Genomic DNA, 20,704 nt, shown 5'->3' with positions numbered 1-20,704 from the left:
TCTGCATATAGATTGAAAAGGTATGGAGATAGGACACATCCTTGATGCACACTCTTCCCAATTTTGAACCATGCAGTATTTCCTTGCTTTGTTCTGAGACTGCCTCTTGGTCCAAGTATAGGTTTCGCCTAAGCACAATCAGGTGTTCTGGGATTCTCATTCTTCTCAGAGTCAGCCACAGTTTGCTGTGATCCACTCAGTCAAATGCCTTTGCATAGTCAAGGAAACACAGATAGACAGTTTTCTGGTATTCTCTGCTCTCAGCCAAGATCCATCTGACATTAGCTATAATATCCCTCGTGCCACCACGACCTCTTCTAAATCCAACCTTCAACTCAGGCAGTTCTCTGTTGATGTGCTGTTCCAGTCATAGTGTGCCTAAAATTCTGTCTTTCTAATTAGCTCCTAGAGAAAATGGGCCTTGCTGATCCTTGGGCCACACTTTGAGTAGAAAGGAATTAGAAGTTTATATATTGTAGCAGACACTGGATTGTAAGTGGTTGGCAACTACACAGAAGCTTGTGGTTTAAAACCACCCAGCAGTTGCTCAGAGGACAGCCCAGGGTCTGCTCCTGGAAGGGGGTCACTCACAGTTTGGAAAATACTGCGGGGCAGTTCCACTACTGGCTAGAGTTCCTGGGAGTTTAAATCCACTCAGTGGCCTGACAACGGTCTTTTATAATTATCATTCTTAAATCTTATGTATGAGGTTATTCAGACGTTTCTGTTTTGACTTTGTTTATAATTCAATTATTAATTTAAAGCCAGTGTAATAGAAGGAGCTTTAGTGTCACTGTGGTTAAAGCCTTTGACGACAACCCAAAAAGTTGATGGTTTGAATCCCCCAACTGCTCTAATGGAAGAAAGTTGGAGCAATCTGCCGCAAAGATTTACAGCATTGGAAACCTTATGGAGCAGTGCTGCTCCGCCCTGTAAGGTCCCTATAGTCTACTCCACAGCCGGGGGCTTTGAGTTTGGACAGTGAGGAAATTACTTGATACAGGTGATCCCTTGAGAGGAGTTTCTACTAAATTTTGTGACAAAGTTGATGAAGTGCATGCTTATTGAGAAAGGCTGCCAGTGGAACCCATGCTAATAAACACATTTAGATATGACCGTCATGCTCTGCTTAGGAAGTGAAAGTTTAATTTGTCTCACAAGGACAGATAATATTTGACCATAATAAATTATTTTTGTAAAGAGTCCTGGTAGTATTACATTTAAGTGCTTTGCTCACAGAAGGGTCAGTGGTTTGAACCTGTCAATGTTTCTACAAGAGAAAAACTCATCAGTCTGTTTGCATAAAAATGGAAATTTCATGGGGCAGTTCTCCCGTCATACAGTGTTGTTCTGAATCAGAATTGGCTGGGCGACACATGATACATACATGGACTCTGGCGGTGTCCAGCCAACCAAAAGGCCTTGCGGCTCTGACAACCCACCAGTGGCTCCCAGGGAGAGACATAGTCTCCCCTCGTTAAGATTTTCAGCCTAGAAACTCAGTGGACACTCACTCTTGAGTTGCAGTCAGTTTTTGAGACATACATATCTCCCATGAGTCAAAGTCAAGTCCATTGCAATGAGACTTTAGTGATACTCAGTTTTTTATGAAAGTTTGAACCGCTCATTTTATCTGCTAAATTAAAGTGCAATTTCTTGATTTGCAGGTTCAATTCTTGTTATCCATCGGTGAAAACCAGTATTAAAATCCCAGCTCTTTCACCTGGTGATCATGAAGTAACCATAAATCCTCTCCGTGACGTTAGAAGTTCTATAAGTAAATTTGTACTGAATGAAGAAAACATTTGTAAGTATTGACTTCAAAGAAAATAAATTTTGAAAGGGCATGGAACACTGCTCTAGTTAGCGTTGTGGCTTTTAATCATCGGTGGAAACTTAGCATGCTTCTGGATTTCAGTTGTTTTGCTAATTGTCTTCCAGCAACTTGATTATGGTTTGTAGATTATAATCAAGACCAAGACGGAAACAATTGTATCTTCTAGTCACAATAGGTGTCACAGAGTTCAGGACGCCTCCCTTGGTGTGGAACTGCCCTCTGAGTGCCCTTTGCCTCACTGATTCCTGTGTACCATTCACAATTGCTCCTGTACTTCTTCACTGCTTCCTTTCCAACAGCAACAAAACAACTCATTACTGTCTAGTGGGAACTGGCTCAAAGCTGACCTTCCAGTAGGTTATTCTCTCTCTTTTTTTAAGAGGCTGTAAATAACGCAGGAGGAGATGGCTCTTTTTATTTTTTTCCTTTGAAGCAACTTGTGGATTTGAACTGCGTGCCTTTGGACTGGCAGTGCTACTCCTTTCCCAGTAGGCTACCAAAGTTCTCTCTTCCAAAGGAGATCCCATTCTTGTCTAGGCATCTCCTTAGCCAGTTTCTGCTTCTCCTTTGGAGCACTTGCCATCATGTTCTTTCATTTCGACTGACTTCCCCTCTGGGCTCTACCACTTTTACTATAACTTTCCATGTTCCTCTGCTGTTCATAGGATTTGTAGAGGACTGTTATTTAAGAAGTAGATGGCCAATCCTAGTTGTAGCACTTGGCACAATTATATTGACAATTTGTTGCACAACCAGCTTTACCGTGTATCTCCCCCACAAAAATAAAGACTCCCTTAGGGAGGGAGTGTGTCTTCTACACATAACACAGAGAAAAGTGACTCAGACAATGCAGAAATTGTGGCTCAAACATTTACAGATCAAATGTGTAAACCATAATGCTACAAGCCGATTGGAAATGCCAGTTAGATCCAAATTGACAGGGTGGAGGTTTTGAAAAAAGATGACCTTGCAAACCCTCTTAGTCTCTCTTTTGTTGGTGGAATGAGGAAATTTGTCAGTCTCTAATAACTACTATGAGACTACATGATGGTGATATTATGATGAATCTTTCTTTGAATCAAGGGAAACAAATTATAGTTAACTTGGCAGTTTGTTTACATTTTCTGTGTGAGCTATCTGTTTAGGTGGCCCCTGTCTGAGATGGCACATGTGGACAAAAGAAAAAATCACAAAGCATGTGCTCTAGAATGCGGAGTCTCCCCAGTTTTTTGGCCCACATGTGGTCAGTGTATAGTTTTATAGAGAACAGCCTTCTAAAATAAGGAGCAAAGAGCCCATGCTCTGTGTTAATGCTGTAATTACATGTCATTTCTGTGACAGAATATTTTATTTATGACAGCACAGATTGTTATAAACCCAATAGATGGTAAATTTTGTTATATTTAAGTTGTCTTATTTTGATAGGTCTGCATTTCTTTAAGCCATAAACATTTATCCTAAGTTTTCTTTTTTGAATAATAGTATGTTCTCTGTACAAGATTAAAAAATGCAAAGCATTATAAAGAGGATGAGTCAGGGAGAAATTATCAGCACAGGTTTTTTGGATGCATATAAATAGGGTTCCTATTACTTTATATTTGCTGAACAGAAGACTTAGTTGACCTATTTGCAAGTTATTATCTCTATAAATCTACATTAATGGCTCCATAGCATTCTACTGGAGGAGAGGTATTCTAATTTTAAGTGTTCTCTTGCTGACCTGAAATGTAAGTTTTTCTTTCTAATTTTTTACATTTTAGCTGGTGCTTTAATGAATATCTGTTGTACATATCTCTGTGTTAGTGCCTTAAAATCAGAACTGACTCATGGTCAATCCTCCAGCAGGTTTTAGAGGCTATGAATCATGTGGAACGAGATTACCCTGGGGGGACTTTGGTAGACTTGAACTGCCGGAGAGGCACTGCCTTCGAGTTAGTGGTGCAGCTAACTCCCTACAGACTACGCCACCAGAGCTCCCCTCCTAGTCATGTTTTGTGTGTGTGTGTGAATTTGTCTAATGATTTACTTAAGTTAAATTCCTGGGATTATGTTTGCTGCATTAGAAACAGCCCCTTTGCAGTTCCATATCAGTATTTAGCGTACCAGCTCCCTTACCGCTCTGCCAGGCTGGCTATTACCCATTCTCCTCCTTTTGCTGCGCCAAACAGATAAGCCTTGAGTTAGGTGTGTGCTGTTTGGCAACTTCTTTGCTTCATTTACTCTTTCCTCTTTTATCCCTTTAGCGTATATTGCCTTTCCCTTCACCTATCTTAATATGTTTCTATTACTTAGTTATTGATTTTTAATAAAGAGGCAACTTATTTTGTGCTAGTCTCCTTTTGTCCTTTATAGCTTTATCCTTATGCTTAGTCTTCTTTTTCCTCAGCAATTCACACACGATGTCTCTCTCTCTCTTCCTTCCTTTTTTTTTTTTTTTTACTCTGTCATATTTACTGCAAAAAGTTTGGTTTTTGTTTCATTCTTTTTCCAAGTTTATTATCTTTTTTTTAAAAAAAACTTTGTGGTATTTTTTTTTCCAATCAGGATAGACTCTCCTGATATTTTCCTTCATTAGAGTCTCTGTTTTTGCTATCATGCTTGACTTAAATCGCTCTGCCAACTGGAATTATTTTGTAGTGAGATATGCGGACTTTTACCTAAATTTTATTCCAGATTTTTCAAAATCTCCAGGGTTCTGTAAGAGGACTGGTTTATAAAATCAGATTCTGGCAGTGTGGAGACCCAAAGCTTTTGTGTAAGAAGCTATGGAAGATGACAGGGCTTGATAGATATCATAAAAAAGGCAATTCAGGAAAGATTCCAACTTCTTTTTTTTTAGTTCATCTGATTTATGATAGCATTTTAATAATTAGGGGCCTGGCAGATATATTTCTGCTTATCAAAGGGAAATCATACAAAATGTCTTTGTTAGATTTTTAAAATATCCTAAAAGTTGGATGCCAGTGCAGATTCCATAAAAGAGTTGAGAACATTCCTGAGGTTTTAAAGAAGAAATTGTGTAGGTTATGAATAAAACCTATACTAAAAAAAGAAAAACAGCAAGCGTCTGATTAAATTTTTCCCCTGAGTCTCTAGAAAGCAAGTTAACACTGGCATCAGTTTCTCTTGCAGCTGGAGAAAAATGCAGATAACAGAGTATGAGAGTTTAGGGGGAATGTTCACATATACTATAAAGAAAAAGAAGGAGTGAGGAAATTCAATTTTAAAAACTGTTCCTTTGAAGTTTAGCCCTCACTGTCTAGGGTGTTCTGGTGTCTTAGTAAGAGTAAGGAGTTGTGCTGCCAACACAAAGGCACTTGGTTAAATCTACCATCTGCTCTGTGGTGATGGTGAGATTCTTCCACGTGATTTACTGCCCCTGAAAAACCACTGGAGGGTCAGCTGTGGGCCAGTTCTAATTTAGTGGCACATAACAACAATAACAACAGCATCACTGTCTTGTCTTGCTTTTTTAAGATACGACATGGGTTTTGAACAGTAGCCCATGGTATTTAGACATAATATAAATTACATGCCCTTTTTTTAGGAGGAGAACATTTTAATAGATGAGTGTTGCTTTGTGAAATCCTCCCATGTTTCATAATCTTTAATCTTAATCATGACATCTGGAATCATTTGGCAGAAGAGCCTCATTCTTAGAACCTACTCTGTACCCTTCTTGCTCTGAGCTGCCTTCTGCCTCTTAACTCCCTTCTAGTCACTCTGGCACCGTGAAGTGAGTTATCCCTCCTGGCACTAATGCAGCCTCCTGCTCCTCCCTGGCCTGTGCTTTTCATTTTTTGTAAAAAAAAGTAGCTTCCTTCTTAAGACTTCAACAAAGCATCCTCCAGTGTCCTTGCATAGTTGTGTAACTATCCACCCATTGTTTTGGATAACGTCTGGTTGATACATGGCTCTTTAAATTCTGAAGTTAAGTCAGATTGGCTGGTTCCACTGTTTCTGCTGTGTAGGAGATTCAGCTGTCCTGTCCTGTTCTGTCATGCACACTCCTGCAGTTCTGTGAATGGACTTTGAGCTTCATGGGAGAAGGATCAGGATGGAAATGAGACCAGAGCGTTCATGTCTCTGCATACACCTTACTGCACTTTGAGGGGGAAAAGTGCAAAGGGTCCCAAGTCTTTCTGCTTTGCATTCCAGAAAGCCCGCGGCCCATCCACCTGCACTGGCTAAGGCCCTCTTTCATTTTCCACTAACGCGGAATTTTGGACTACTTACTCACACCTTAAAAACTCAATGATTCATATGGATACCTTACCTCTTTCTGCTGACTTTTAAAGTTTGCCCCTTCGTTTATTTCTGTTAGCTGCCCAGGCCCTTGAGCACAGTTTTCAACTTTCCCTTTTGTAATGCGGCTTCAGTGCCCACTGCTCGGCAAAGTTCTTCCTCAAATATTGACAGTCTGCACACCGAAGGGAGCGCCTTTTCTCAGCCTTGCTGTGGACTCTGTTGTATCTGGCCTGCCTGACAACCAGTCTCTTTGGGTCTTGGTGAGCCTGGATTTTTCTGCCTTTCCTTCTGCTTCTGTATCACACTCGGTCAGGATTTTTGGCTGGTGGCCGGTACCTAGGATATCAAAACCCTCGGTGGCTGCCTTCTGCCTTTGTGTTTCTGTTTCTCACATGTATTGGGTATGTTCCTCTTGAATCTTTATCCAGTTCTGATTTCTTGTTCCGTAGACTTCCTTTTGTTTTTCTTCCCTGACTCAGCCATCCGCAGCTGGTCTCTGTCTCCTCACAGTAGCTCCTGGATCCTGTTGCTTTTCTTAGTACTTGTAGGAAACTTAACAGCTATGTTGTTGGTGTTCCCTTACTCCCTCCCCCACGAATCTGTCAGAGGTTCCAGTCTTTCCCCCCCCCCATAGTCATCAGATTTTGATCTTTTCTTTCTCATTTATGGCATTACAATCTTTACTTTTAGTAACCTAGCAGATTGCACTGCCTAATTGCTCATCTCATCTCTTATTACAGTTCTCTGCTAAGCAGTGGTATTCCACTAAAACACTTCATCTGTCCCTCTAGTTCTGCACTAAAGCCCACTATCTTCCTAACTCAGCGTCCTGGTAACATAGTGCCTTATGTGCTCTGCTGCTAACCAGAACGTTGATGGTTCAAATCTGCTACCACACTTCATGGGATAAAGATGGGTGGTTTCCTCCTGTAATGAAATGACTCAGCAGCTGTGGGTTTGGTTGCTTTTCAGTCATCTCTGTAACTCTATAGGAGCCCTGGGTGGGTGCATACGGTTAACATATTTGCTGTGTTCAGCTACTGAGAGTCCACCTACAGATGCCTCAGGGAAAATTAGGGCTGACCATCTACTTCCAAAAAAATCTCTCATCAAAACCCCGATAGAGCACAATTTGATTGTGACACATCGAGTCACCGTGATTTGCGTTCAGGTGAATTGCAGCAAATGAGCTTGATACATATAGCTAGTGATATCTCATGGCAGTCCTCAAGGTGGTGGCGCCTCCAGCCTAAGGGGCTCTGACAGTGAGAGGTAAGAGTAAAGGCTACAGAGAAGACAAATGCAAAATCTTACCAAGACGAGCATTCCATATTTTGTTGTTTTCTTAGACTCAACCTGATGATACTAAGGAAGCTCTTGTCTTCTCTTTGTTGTTTCCTATTGTGGATCCCAGAATTCAGGCAAGATGACACCAAAGTGTCATGGGGAATCCAGCTTCTATTAGAAACTGCAGTACAGGTTGAAAACCACCAGCATGTGATTAGTGATTGTTAGGAGCTGCCGATATAAACAAGCATAGGCGTGTTCTCTTGTTCGGCAGTTGGTTAAAGAGATTGGCTTCTTAATTCTTCATTATTTTTATTAAGAAAATGGTTTTTTTATTTATGAAAAGATTATTTAAAATAAAAAATGAAAGTATTCTTTCTTATTAGGCAATAAGTCTAAAATGAGATGACACAAGGAATTATGGTATAATAGCATTACTTATTTTAGTAAGTTTTATCCTTGATTTCCTTTTTTTTAGCCTTTATTCCAGATGCTCCAGAGATCTTGAACTTGTCTGCTGATTTTTCAACGTCTACGATACACATAAAGTGGAATGACAAGGGGTCTCTTTTTCCTCATCACTCGAATGTCGTCTGGCAATTTAAAATTCTGCATAAGGAGAGGATGGACATCATAACGCTAGTAAGTTTGCAAAAAACAGTGATTGCTTTTGTTATGGCATTAGAAAGAGGGATAGATAATCTCTGGTTCTTCCCCTTGAACATGTGTATTTTCTGCCAACATTTTCTAGATGGGTATCTTTTTTTTTTTTTTTTTACCAAAATGAAATAGAGGTATTTGTATAACTTTGTAACATTTTTAACATTTTTGGCTTTAGTAATTATAAATACGAAGCTAAATTTCTTAACATGGATACCAATAATGATTGTAGAGAATTTTGTCTATTTCTCTAAGCTTGAGACTCAGAGAACCAGAGACTGGTTTGAGGCAGAAGTGAACTCGAGTTGTCAGACCCAGGGCCTGCACTTAGGCTTACTTCTGAAAGGGTAGCAGTTTGGCACCATAATTGAAAATACAACACAACCTTTGAAACACCGGCTCAGAGCCACAAGGCTGAGCCCAGGAAGGCTGAAGGTCAGAGGGGCCATGAGTAAACTTAAGAAATGTCTTCACTGAAAAATTGTGTCCTGACAATTTTCAGCCTGAAATGTAACCTGTCATGACTCTAATGATGTTGGTCTGAGGACTAAAGTGCACCTGATTCAGGCTGTAGTCTTTTCTGTTACTTGTTGTGCATCTGAGAGCTGGACAATGATTAAGTATGACAGAGGAAGAATTGACGCCTTTGAACTGTGGTGTTAAAGAAGACTACTGAATATCCCGTGGACTGCCAAAAAAACCAAACATATTTCTTGAAGAGAGAACAGCCAGAGTGCTCTTAGGAGACAAATGCTTTGTCTCACATACTTTAGGCATGTTGCTAGGAGAACCTGTTCCTTGGAGAGGGACATCATGCTTGGAAAAGCAGAAGGTCAACAAAAGGGGGTGGTAAGACCCTCAATCAGATGGTTTGACTGCTGCAGTGGACTCAAATGATTGAGTCTGGCAAAGGATAGAACAGAGCTCAGATCTGTAGTTGAGAAGGTTGCTATGACTTGATTTGGAGAGTACACTTTTACTTGACTTGTCAACAAGTTGGCAAGTAGTCACCAAGTTGGCAAGTACAAAATTGTACTTAACAACAATAACACTCCCATAATAAATCCCGTAATTGTGGATGTAGTCTGTGAGTTCTGTGTGGCCACTGCAATAAATTAGCACGTCCAATAGTAGGGCCTTGGGAGTGACTGTTGATAATAGAAATGATACAGAGAGTTGCAAGGCGTAGGGAGTTAGAAAGCGTATCTGGCCTCATAGGAACTGGTTTTATGCTGTTAATATTGTAGCTGGGAGGACTCTTCCTTGTAGAGTTAGTAGAGGTCAGATGCTGCTGCCCCCACACCAGCCACACTGTGCTTCCACTGTTTATTACAGTTCCAGAGTAATTGCAGTTGTGGTTAGCAAATATCTACTGCTTGCTCTCTTCCTTGCACTTTTGTAAATGCTTTTATACAGTAAATGTTTTTATTACCTTTTTTTTAGTGAGAACCTGCATCAAAACATGCATGAATTCAGTTATTTCTCTGTGTCCAGTTCAGTGACTGCATTCTTCAAGTTGTACGGCCATTCCCTGTAGAATCTCTGAGCAGTAGATTCAGTAACTGTAGCCACATCTGGTCTCATGGCAAAGGTGGCAGTTGTTCGTGGAGGGAATCAACCACATATTCCGTCCCTTCCCCCTTTTCTTGACTCTCCTTGTATGGCTTTAGGTGAATAGGCTTCAGTTGTTGGAGCTTGGGCATTCACGTAATTCCTTTAATCCTCCTCACAGTCGTGTGAAGAAGATAACCATCATGGTCGCCCCCATTTTACTGATAAAGGTAAAGACTCAGGTATACCACTGAGTGGAGCCAGGATTTAAACCAGGCAGTTTGGGCCAAGACTTCATTTGGGTCTTCATTTAAAATGCTTTTCTTTTCCTTCTAGAAATTGAACTTGTATTTCAAGACCCACATAAAACCGTGCCCCTTAGTTTAAAGGTCACCTTACTCTATAGCCTAAATGGTTCTCTTACATTCTCACTGCATTTCTTGTCTGTGAGTCAAGTTTTGTAGTTAGCTTTGATGCAGCTGTTGGCATTGTTGTCTTAAAACTGCATCTCATAGACCTACCTCGTTTTTGTGCTCTGCTTTTTATTGAGCTTCTCAGATAGCGCATATTTTACAGATTGAAGGTTTGTGGCAAACCTCAGTTCATTGAGCAAGACCTGGTGGTATTTTTCCGATAGCTTGCATTTACTTTCTAGCTCTGTGGCCCCGTTTGGTAATTCTTACAGTAGTTCAGACCTTGTCATAATGCTTTTACATACTTAGTAGACTACAGTGTAGGGTAAGCATACCTTTGATACACACTGGGAAACCAAAAAATTTGTGTGACTCAGTTAATTGTGCTATTTGCTTCATTGCAGTGGTTTGGAACCTAACTGACAGTGCCCCTGAAGGATGCCTGTGTTTAAAATTGTGTTGCTTAACATTTTTTTAAATGATGTAACATTTTGCATTCTAGGACAACCACTTGCTGGCTTAGAATCCCTTCTTAAAACATCTTTTGTCTTAGTTTTAATGTGGTGGTGATTCTTGCCGTAGGATCCAAAAGGTGATGTTTATTAATCAGTTAAACACTAGTTATTATTTCCTCTGGAGATTAGTTGATTTTTTTAACTAAGATACTAAAATAATACTCTAAAGTTTGAGAGAAATCAAAGATAGAGGAAGTACGCTAAGGCAATTTTAGTCATTACCACAAACCCCATAACAAGTCAACAGTGGTAAGATAGCAATTCTCTGCTTTCAGGAATAATAATAATTATCAAAGGGCAGTCTTTGTAAGAGGAAATACAGTCAGGAAGAGAACAGTAAGGGAAAATGGAGAAAGAACTAAGGTTTAGAGACTAATAAGAGAAAATGACCCATCAGGTCAGAACCAACTCAGAGCTGACCTTCCAGTGGGTTTTCAGAGCCTGCGGATCGCCTTTAAAGAGGAGATTACTTATCTTCCTCTGTTGGAGTAGCTCGTGTATTTGAACCATGTGCCTTTGTGTTGGCAGCACAACTCCTTGCACATAGGCTACCAGTGCTCCCCCTGGTGGAGTTTGACATTTTAATTTGTAATTTATTAATATCAAAATTTTAAGTCAGAATTGCTTATGGTCAGTCATATTATTATAATGCTGTCATTTTGTAAAAGCTTAAGACTCTAGACCACTGTCTAGTCATGTTTCATTTCTAAAGCAAATAAATAAAGATAATTTCAAGCCCGGCTGTTTCCACCCGTGACCCCCTTTGTGCAGACCAGCAGGCTGTGTGCTGCATAGACCATGAAGTCACTGGTGGCCTGCAGATTATGAGCTGTTGTGGCCCTGGCTGCCCCCATCCCATATCACATTTTTCTCTGCAGAAATGGCTGTTTTTAGCTTTTTTTGTTAATTATTTCCATTTCTTCAATGGATATGTTGGTCTGGATTTTATTTTTGTAGTTTTGGAGTATTAACTTCCCAGAAAAGTGAGAATTTAGCGTCTCACTCTCCCACCTCTAAGCTCACACACATGCACATAGAAGCACACATTTTCTTGGGTTTTGTCTTCTCTTCTTTCAATATAATTTCAATTTTTGGTCTCCCTGTATTTCTTATTTGTATCATAGTTCTATAAACACTTTGTACAACTTAGCCAAGTAGTATATAGCAATACTTTTTTGGTTTCCTGCTTCAATTCTCAAGCCTTTCTATGCTATAAAACTCACCTCCCGAATAAAAAACATAGTAGAGGTTTTATCAGTATTGTCTGAATCTTTTTGAGAGCCATCCGACTTACATCCTGCCCCTTTAACGTGAGGGTTTATGTAGATACTGATAGTGTGTCTGTATGGTACAAGTTACAGTAAACAGCTGAGAGCTGCTGGGACCAGATGCCACAGTGGTACAGGAGCCTCAAGTCGGCCTCCCACCCCTAGGGTTTGAATGCCTACATGTGCCCCAGAACTTTTCAAGGCAAACCCCATTCTCTTTCAGCTCTTTTGTGTCTGAAAGGTGTCTCTTAGTTGGAAATTCCTGCCTTGCTCCTTCTGGGGAATGTTATTTCTTTGATTTCCTATACTCTGTTTTTACTCATTTTCTTTTTTCTTGTTGTGCTGTTGTGTACTGACTGGTACAGGAGGAGATTGCACCTTCTTCTCCAGCAGAGCATCTGGTGGATTCAAACCACATGCCTTTGGGCTTGCGGGGCAGCTTTCTGCCACTAGCCCACCAGAGCTCCCTTGACTCATTTTCATAAACACATTTGTCCATTAGAAATTTCACCCATTAAAGTAATCTCATTTTCTTACTGTTTCTACTTTCTGTCTTATGTGTTATTTTCTGAAAAACCTTTTCTTTACTCTTATCTTGAAGTCCTGCTGTTGAATTTCTCTTTAGTGTATTTTTTAATTCATTAAGAAAAAAATGTCTGTGTACTCTCTCTTATGTGTGCATGCTCTCCCCTTTTCTATTTAAATGTAGCCCGGTTTTGTTTCATGGAATGTAATTTGTTATTTCTTAGAATATGCTTATAAATACTAGTTTTCTTTCTGGTTTTGCTTTGTATTTTTTTTTTCCTTCCATACTGAATATTTTTTTTTCTCATCTTGGTGATCCTAGTTGCTGTAAATACTTTTTTTTAAAAAATGGGACTTTTTAAAAAAGTCACAACTTCTCTTTACATGTATTGGAACTTGTTGACAGAGATTTCAGTACAAGTTGGTTAGGCTTGCAAACCTTTGTTGTTGTTATTATTGTAGATATTTTGTCTTTATCTAACCTTGGGAAAGCATGTTCAGACTCTTAAAATGATGAATTTGAGCTTGGCCACAAGTATCCTGTGAGCTGAGTCAAGAAAAAGGCATGCCACGTCAGCCTTCAAAATGCATGGGTTAACATTCTCCTGTTTTCCATAATCGTGCTCATTTTCAGTTCTTCCTTACATCATTGTTGTTGTTGATTGCCGTCGAGTCATCATTCTACCCAGAGATAATGTTTTACTTTCCAGAGAGTAAATCTCCCTTCTTCTGCCAGTTAAAGAAAGGTGGTCCCTGGATAGCATCAAGTGTCACAGGGGATCTAGATGTCTAAATATATTCAAGGAATTTCTAGATTTAATCTTCCTGTTTTGAACCACACCCTCACCATGTCCTTCCTGGTGTTGCCACTTCCTGACCCCATTGGCATTTTTATGACAAAAGCAGGTTGTTTCCTGGCTTTCCCTTTGAAAACTGAAGATTCAGGTTCCCCACGTTTTCTAAGTCGGCCACTATTGTCTTTTGGTTTTCCAACTTCCAATGCTGTATTTTGTCCTTTTGCATCTGTGCCTTTAGAAACATCTTCTGCTATTTAGAGGGATTTAACAAGAGAAAAGGCAAGATATTTCTGTGATATACAATCTTTACCTTTAAGGTCCATGATCTCTTACAGTTTATCTTCTATATTAGTTTGAAATCTAGCACATTTCACACTGTTGAAATCAGTATTTATATTATTATACGGTTCGTATTAAGAAAGAAAATGTATAAAAATTGAGTTTGCGACAGTAATTTTAAAAAAATTTTTTTTAACCCACTGTTTACCAAATGTGTTTGTTTTATTGACCATGCACAAGTGTTCAGCTGCATGAATCATAATAAATTAACGAATAACCTTGGGAAGAACACTTCATTGTGCTTATGTAGACCCTGTACGCAGAGACCAAGAGGTGGTGGTTCAAACAGAACAAGGAGATAGTACGTAGATTAAAATCAGGAAAGATAGGCAGCAGGATTGTATCCTTTATATTTATTCAGTCTGGGTACTTTGCAAATAATTTGAGAATCTAGACTCTCTGAAGACAAACTTAGCATCAAGATTGGAGGAAGACTTATCAAAACCTTGTGATAACGCAGATGACACAACCTTGCTTGCTGAAAGCAAAGAGGGCTTCAAGCACTTACTGATGAGGTTCCAATATTGTTGTTGTTATGTGCCATCCAGTCGCTTGCGACTCATAGCAACCCCACGTACAAGAGCTCTAAATGCTGTTCTATCCTGTGCCAACCTAGCCATCTCAAACGCACTTATTCCTACCGCTCCAGTCACAGAATTGCTCCATCTCATCAAAGGTCTTCCTCTCGTTCGCCGTCCCTCCACTCTGCCAAACATGATGTCCCTCTCCAAGGACCAGTCCCTCCTTGCAACATGCCCAAAGTACGTCAAATGAAGCTTCAGAATCCTTGACTCCAGGGAATACTCTGGCTTTTCCCTCTCCAGGACAAACCTGTTTGTTCTCCTAGCAGTCCATGATATATTCAACACTCTTCTCCAGCACCACAGCTCAAAGGCATCAGTCCTCTATCAACCCTATTCACTGTCCAACTCTCTGATGCATAGCATATGGATTATACTTCAAAGTAAAGAAAATAACAACCTTTACAACTGGACCAAGAAGCAATTATCACAATGTGTGTTGTTATGTGCTGTTGAGTCACTTGTGACTCATAGTGACCCTTTGTACAGCAACCCTAAAACCTGCTCTATCCTGTGCCAACTTTACTGTCTCTGACACACCTGCCCTTATTACCCTAGTCACTGTATCAGTCCATCTCATCAATGGTCTCCCTCTCTTTCTCTGTCCCTCCCAAGCATGATGTCCCTCTCGAGGGACCAATCCCTCCTTGCAACACGCCCAAAGTATATCAGACGAAGCTGTTGAATCACAATAAATGAAGAAAATACTAAAGTTATCTAGAGAGTTCTGTTTCCTTGGATTCACAAACAGTACCCATGGAAGCAGCAGTTATAAATTGAGATGACATATTGCTTTGGACAAATCAGCTGCAAAAGACCTTTTTAAAGTGTTCAGAAGAATAGATGTCATGATTTTCAGGACCAAAGTGCATCCGGCTCAAGTGACAGAAAATTTGTTGTTGTTATGTGGCAGTAAGTCAACTACTATTCATGGCGACCCTATGAACAATAGCTCTGAACAATGGCCCTGTCCTGAGCCAATTTCACTGTGTCTTTCACACCTGCCCCCATTGCCACAGTCATTCTGTTCAGTTAGCTCATCTTGAGTATTCTTCTGTGCCTGTACTTTTCCATTCAAGATGTCCTTTTCCAAAGAGTGGTCCTTCCTGGCAGCATGCCCAAAGTATGTGAGACAGACCTTCAAAATCTTTGCCTCCGAGTAGCAAACTGGTTTCACCCTCTCCAGGACAGACCTGCTTGTTTTCTTGACAGTCAATGGTATGTTCAATACTCTGTTTAGTCACCTCATATGTATGTGAAAGCTGGACCGTGTGTAAGACAGACAAAAGGAGAATTGTTGCCCTTGAAGTTTTAACTTTGGTGAAGAATTATGGAATCATTCCAGAGCGGCAGGAGAACAAACAGCCTTGTCTTAGAAGAAGTAGAGCCACAGTGTTCTTACAAGTACATATGGAAAGAATTCTTCTCACATTGAAGTTTGGACATGCTATCAGGAGAGAGCAGTTCTTGAATAATATCTCTCATACTTAGTAAATTAGAGGATAAATGGAAAGGAGGAAAACCCTCAGTAAGCTGAACTGACATGACAGCCACACTGGGCTGGAACATAGATTGTGAGGATGGTACACAGCTGAATGGGTTCACACTTTGTTGTGTGGTGTTTGTTGTTTGAATCAGAACTGACTTATTGACAGCTCATTCTGATGCTCTTCCCTTTGGTTAACGGTCCATCTTATCAGTTATTTTTTTCTCCATGAGAAATGAAAATCATGTAAGCACCACTGTGTTCTGTTGTGTACTGTATTGGATATTTTAGAATATCAGCTTCTTATAGTATACTAGGGCCCAAATATGAAGAAGTAAATGTAAATGAGTCAGACCTACTTTAACTCTCCTGTTAAGTGTACAGAAAACTAAAATAGTTTTATAACTATCTGGTAATTGTATCCTGTTGTATCAATTATGCTTTTTCACCCTAAGGGTAGGGAGACCCTGTCACTGTTGAGCGATCTGCCTTTACGTTTGTGATCACTTCTAGGTGACCCACAACACAACGCTGAATGGTAAAGACACAGTCCATCACTGGAGTTGGACCTCAGACCTACCCCTGGAATGTGCCACTCACTCTGTGAGAATGAGATGCTATGTTGATGATCCTCACTTCTCTGGCCACAAGGAGTGGAGTAACTGGACCCCACCGAAGAACATTTCTTGTGAGCCTTCTGTTTAAAGATATTCCCCCCCCACCCCCCACATTTGGGGGAATGTACCTTATCTACCACTCTTACAAACACCTAACAATATATATTTGCCTTTTTTAACTGTTTTTATTATTATTTTTTATTATTGTGATTATAATAACTTTCAAAACATCTGTTATGGACACTGTTTTCTGGGGAACGGCTTGCAAAGTAGTTGTAATACCTTGTGTTCTTCCTAGGGTCACCTGAACCTCAGCCTAAGGCGCTTCCCCTAGACAGAGTACTACTTGTTGGTTCAGATATAACAATTTGTTGTGTGACTCGAGAAAAAATCGTGTCGGCATTAGTCGGCAACAAGCCGTATCCCCTCATCCATCTGGAGGGAGAAAACATTGCAATCAAGATCCATGATATTTCACCTTCTGATAGTAGTGGAACAAATGTGGTTTTCGTGACAGAGACCACCAACATGTGTGGAACAGTGTTTTTTGCAGGATGTAAGTATTAAATATTAAAGAGAGTTTTTGAATTTTTTTTAGTATGTTTGTACATTTAAAAGCCCTTTTTTTCTGGGTAATGATTTTGTTTCTTCTTTATTTTTCTGTTCTTTATAGACTTTGTAGCAAGGTTTGGAACATTTTAGTGTAAATTCTTAGTTAACAGCTTTGTTGCGTCAAACAAGAGTGACATATAATTTTATTTTTAATCCTAAACTGTTGAATTAGGAACTATTTCATTTAAACTAACGTTCTAGCTAAATGAGCACCTTTTAAATTTCTTGAATTAAAGCCCTTCGTATAGTCTTACCCAAAATCTTTTAGTAGCATAATATATGCATCTTTGCCTTTTAAAATATATGTATCTTAGAGGAGGAGGGGGAAACACAGGTGATTAGAGTATGGAGGCATTGTCTGTCTTTAAGTGAAAATTGTTTAGGCAAATATGACATTGCTGTTGTTGTATGCTGTTGAGTCAGAATTGACTCATAGCTGACCTTCCAAAGAGTTTTCATAGGTAGTAAATCACATGGGAGTCTTGTCCATCCTTCTCCCAGACAGCAGGTGGTGAATTGATACCCTGTGCATAATATGGCTAGGAATTAATTTTAATTAATTGTCTCTAAATTTTTTCAAGTATTATTGTGTGCCATGGTAGCTGACCCACCAGTGGGTTTTCAGAGGCAGTAAATTGCACAGAAATTGCCCATCCTTCTACCAAGGAGTAGCTGGTGGTTTCGAACCATGTGTCTTTAGGATTGCAGTGCAGTTTCTTACCACTGGGCCACCAGAGCTCCCTAGCTTATAAAAATATAATTTTCAACATTAAGTAGTATCTAACTATATAGCTCATATGTTTATCACTTTGAAGACGTGCAGTGAATTTGAATATGCGAGAATATAGAAGTTTGCCAATAGTTCTTCTTTGTAAATAATAGTGCTTGGAATTTATGTAAGAATTTAAAAACTTGCAGGATATTATCTTTTAATATAGTTCAGAATTTATTTCTAGGGCCAAGTATAGATATGGTTGATGATGCTACTTTAAGACTTTACATCTTTTTAAATTAACTTCTTCAGAAAAAAAATTTAAGGTATTTGGTCAACTTTGAAATAGGCTTGAAAGGAAAAAATAACAGTCCATATCTTTAGGATGTTAATGGGGAGTCTTCAGATGGGCTGCAAGTTACTATTTACCATATTTTACCCATAATTTCTAATATAATATGAACTCTGACCAAAAAAAGAATGACAATTCTTGGGTTGTTCAACAGTAAAATCTAAGCAGCTAATTGTTTTCTTTTTAAGAATTTGTGCAAAATGTGAGTAGTGTCTTAAAACATTACATTTTCATGGAAAATATATGTTGTTGTTGTTGTTATGTGCCGTCGAGTCGCTTGCGACTCATAGTGACCCTATGTACCACAGCCCTAAACTCTGCTCTGTCCTGTGCCAATCGCACTGTCTCTGACACTCCCATCCCGATTATCCCAGTCACTGAATCAGTCCACCTCATAGAGGGCCTTCCCCTTCTGTGCCATCCCTCCACCCTCCCAAACATGATGTCCTTCTCCAAGGACCGGTCTCTCCTCACAACATGTCCAAAGTATGTTAGACGGAGCCTCAGAATCCTTGCCTCCAAGGAGCCACCCAGTTTAACCCTTTCCAGGATGAATCTCTTTGTTTTCCTAGCAGTCCATGGTATTCTCAATATTCTTCTCCAGCACAGCTCAAAGGCATCAATATACATATAATTTTTTTTCCTTCCTCCCCATTAGATCCACCTGATATTCCTCAAAATCTAAGTTGTGAAACACATGATTTAAAGGAGATTCTATGCACTTGGAGCCCAGGAAGAGTGACCAAATTGGTGGGTCCACGTGATACAAGTTACACGTTATTAGAGAGGTAAGGGTAATTGTGAAATCTGTGAAAATGCAATGTGAGGCAAACATCAGAAAGACGCTCAGTGATGTCAGGAAATGCTTTATTTTCTTTACATTAGGAGCAAACCTATATGCTGTGTAAAATTGCATAACTGTTTAGATATAGGCAGGCTCAATTGTCTTGCTTCCTTAAAAAAAAACAAACCAAAACCCAACACAAAACTTGGAAAGAAAACATAAATTTAAAAATAGAGACTTTTTCTGGCTAGTGGATCATTTTTTTTACTTCCCATATTTGCAACACCTCGTTCTTTGAGTAAGTAATAGATTTATAATTAGCATAGAAACTTTTAAAGAAGATTAATTATTTGAAATTTGCAAATCCAGGGGGTGTTTGTAGGGGTTGTTTTCCTGTCACAAATCTCATGCCATTTTGAACATCTGTTGACATTTATTACTCTTTGAAATCAGTTTTTCAGGAAAAAATGCTACATTTAAAAGAGCTGAAGATCCCCAAAATGGAAGCTATCAGTTGTTCTTTCAAATTATTCCAAGTCAGGAAATATACAATTTTACTTTGCATGCTCGCAATCCTTTGGGCCAATCAGAATCAACAGTTTTACTCAACATAACTGAAAGAGGTAAGCTGCTGCACAAATCAGTGTCTGAGAAGTAGCTTCAGAAGTGGTGAAACATGTTGATATTAATGAAAAGTGCTTCTGCTGCTGTTGTTAGTTGCTGTCGCGTTGAATATAACGGATCGCGAGCCTATGACCACCACGTCTGAACCCTGCCCTATCCTGTGCCACCCTGACCATTTCTGACACACTCCTGTTCATTGCTGCAGTCACTATGTCAGTCCATCTGGTTAAGGAGTTCTTAGAATTACTTTTCACTGACAGCCTCTTGAATAGTTTTATTTTCATTTTATATTGATTTGAATACAAAATTTGTGTATATTATGTTTCATTCATATGCATTGTGTTTCACATATTCCTTCATTCACATTGTGTTTCATAAGATCATTCCAATATGTTGTGTTATATAAAATTAATCACCACTGAGGCCCACTGTTATCCCATCTTTTCAGGTCCCCCGTGGATGTTTTCCCAATTCCTTCACCCCCCCCTTCATCCTCCAAACTCTGCAACCACATGATTTATTACCCTCTCTATTCTCAGCCCCCCTGCCCTCTCCCTTTTCGACTTGTGTACACACCTCCTTCTAGTCTTCCTTCTATTTTTACAATAATGGTCTTAGGCAGTATTTGTCTTTATTATATAAGACTGAATCAGCTCACTCAACATATTGCTTTCAAGGCTTTCCCATATTAAAAAGTATTTTCAGAAATTGTTGCTCTTGAGTGCTGCACAGTATTCCAATGTATAAATGTACCACAATTTCTCAATCCATTCATTTGTTGATGGATATTTGGTTTGTTTCTGTTTTCTTGCTGTTGTGAATAACAGTGCTATGAACATTAGTGTACAAATCTCTGTTTGTGTCTTGGTTCCAGTTTCCTCAAGGTATATTCCAAGCAGTGAAATAACTGGATCATAGGGGATTTCTATGTTGAGCTTTTTAAGGACGTGCCAAAGTGCCTTCCAGAGTAGTTGTACTGTTTTACAGTCCCACCAACAGTGTGTGAGAGTTTCAGTCTCTCTACATTCTCTCCAATATTTATTGCTTGCTGTCCTGTTAAAATTTGCCACTGCTACCAAGATGAAATGGTATCCCTTTGTGGTTTTGATTTGCATCTTTCTTATTGCCAGTGATTTTGAGCATTTCTTCATGTGTCTGTTGGTCATCCAGATGTCTTTTGCTGAGAAGTGTTTCTGTGTCTTTTGCCCATTTTTTAATTGGATTATTACTCTTTTTCTCATGGAGGCCCTGTAGTACTCTGTAAAACTTTTTTTGAGACCCTTGTCTGAGATGGTATTAACCAATGTTTTTTTCTCAGTGAGTAGGTTTTATTTTCACCCTCTTGAAAAGGGCTTTCATTCAAGATGTTATCCTCTCCTGATTCTGCATTTTTGTCTGTACTGTTGTTATGTTGTTATGTGCCATCGAGTCGTTTCCGACTCATAGCGACCCTATGCACAACAGCTCTAAACCCTGCTCTATCCTGCGCCAACCGC

The 20,704-nt window shown here is 39.5% G+C and overlaps 1 protein-coding gene across 1 annotated transcript in view; it reads left to right on the top strand.

The window, feature by feature from the left end:
• Nucleotides 1-20,704, top strand: part of LIFR (leukemia inhibitory factor receptor alpha) — a 69,844-nt gene that overhangs the window by 7,610 nt on the left and 41,530 nt on the right. The window contains exons 3-8 of the mRNA XM_006889543.1: nt 1,668-1,807; nt 7,851-8,014; nt 16,021-16,195; nt 16,423-16,680; nt 18,459-18,588; nt 19,038-19,207. Of these exons, the coding sequence (XP_006889605.1) occupies nt 1,668-1,807; nt 7,851-8,014; nt 16,021-16,195; nt 16,423-16,680; nt 18,459-18,588; nt 19,038-19,207 (1,037 nt within the window). The remainder of the gene's footprint in view (nt 1-1,667; nt 1,808-7,850; nt 8,015-16,020; nt 16,196-16,422; nt 16,681-18,458; nt 18,589-19,037; nt 19,208-20,704) is intronic.

The sequence above is a fragment of the Elephantulus edwardii genome, unplaced genomic scaffold (genome assembly GCF_000299155.1).
Source record: "Elephantulus edwardii isolate Elephantulus edwardi_28Jun2011 unplaced genomic scaffold, EleEdw1.0 scaffold00079, whole genome shotgun sequence".
Lineage (NCBI taxonomy): Eukaryota > Metazoa > Chordata > Mammalia > Macroscelidea > Macroscelididae > Elephantulus > Elephantulus edwardii.
Note: the sequence above shows the minus strand (reverse complement) of the source record. Positions and strands in the feature narration are given on the sequence as shown.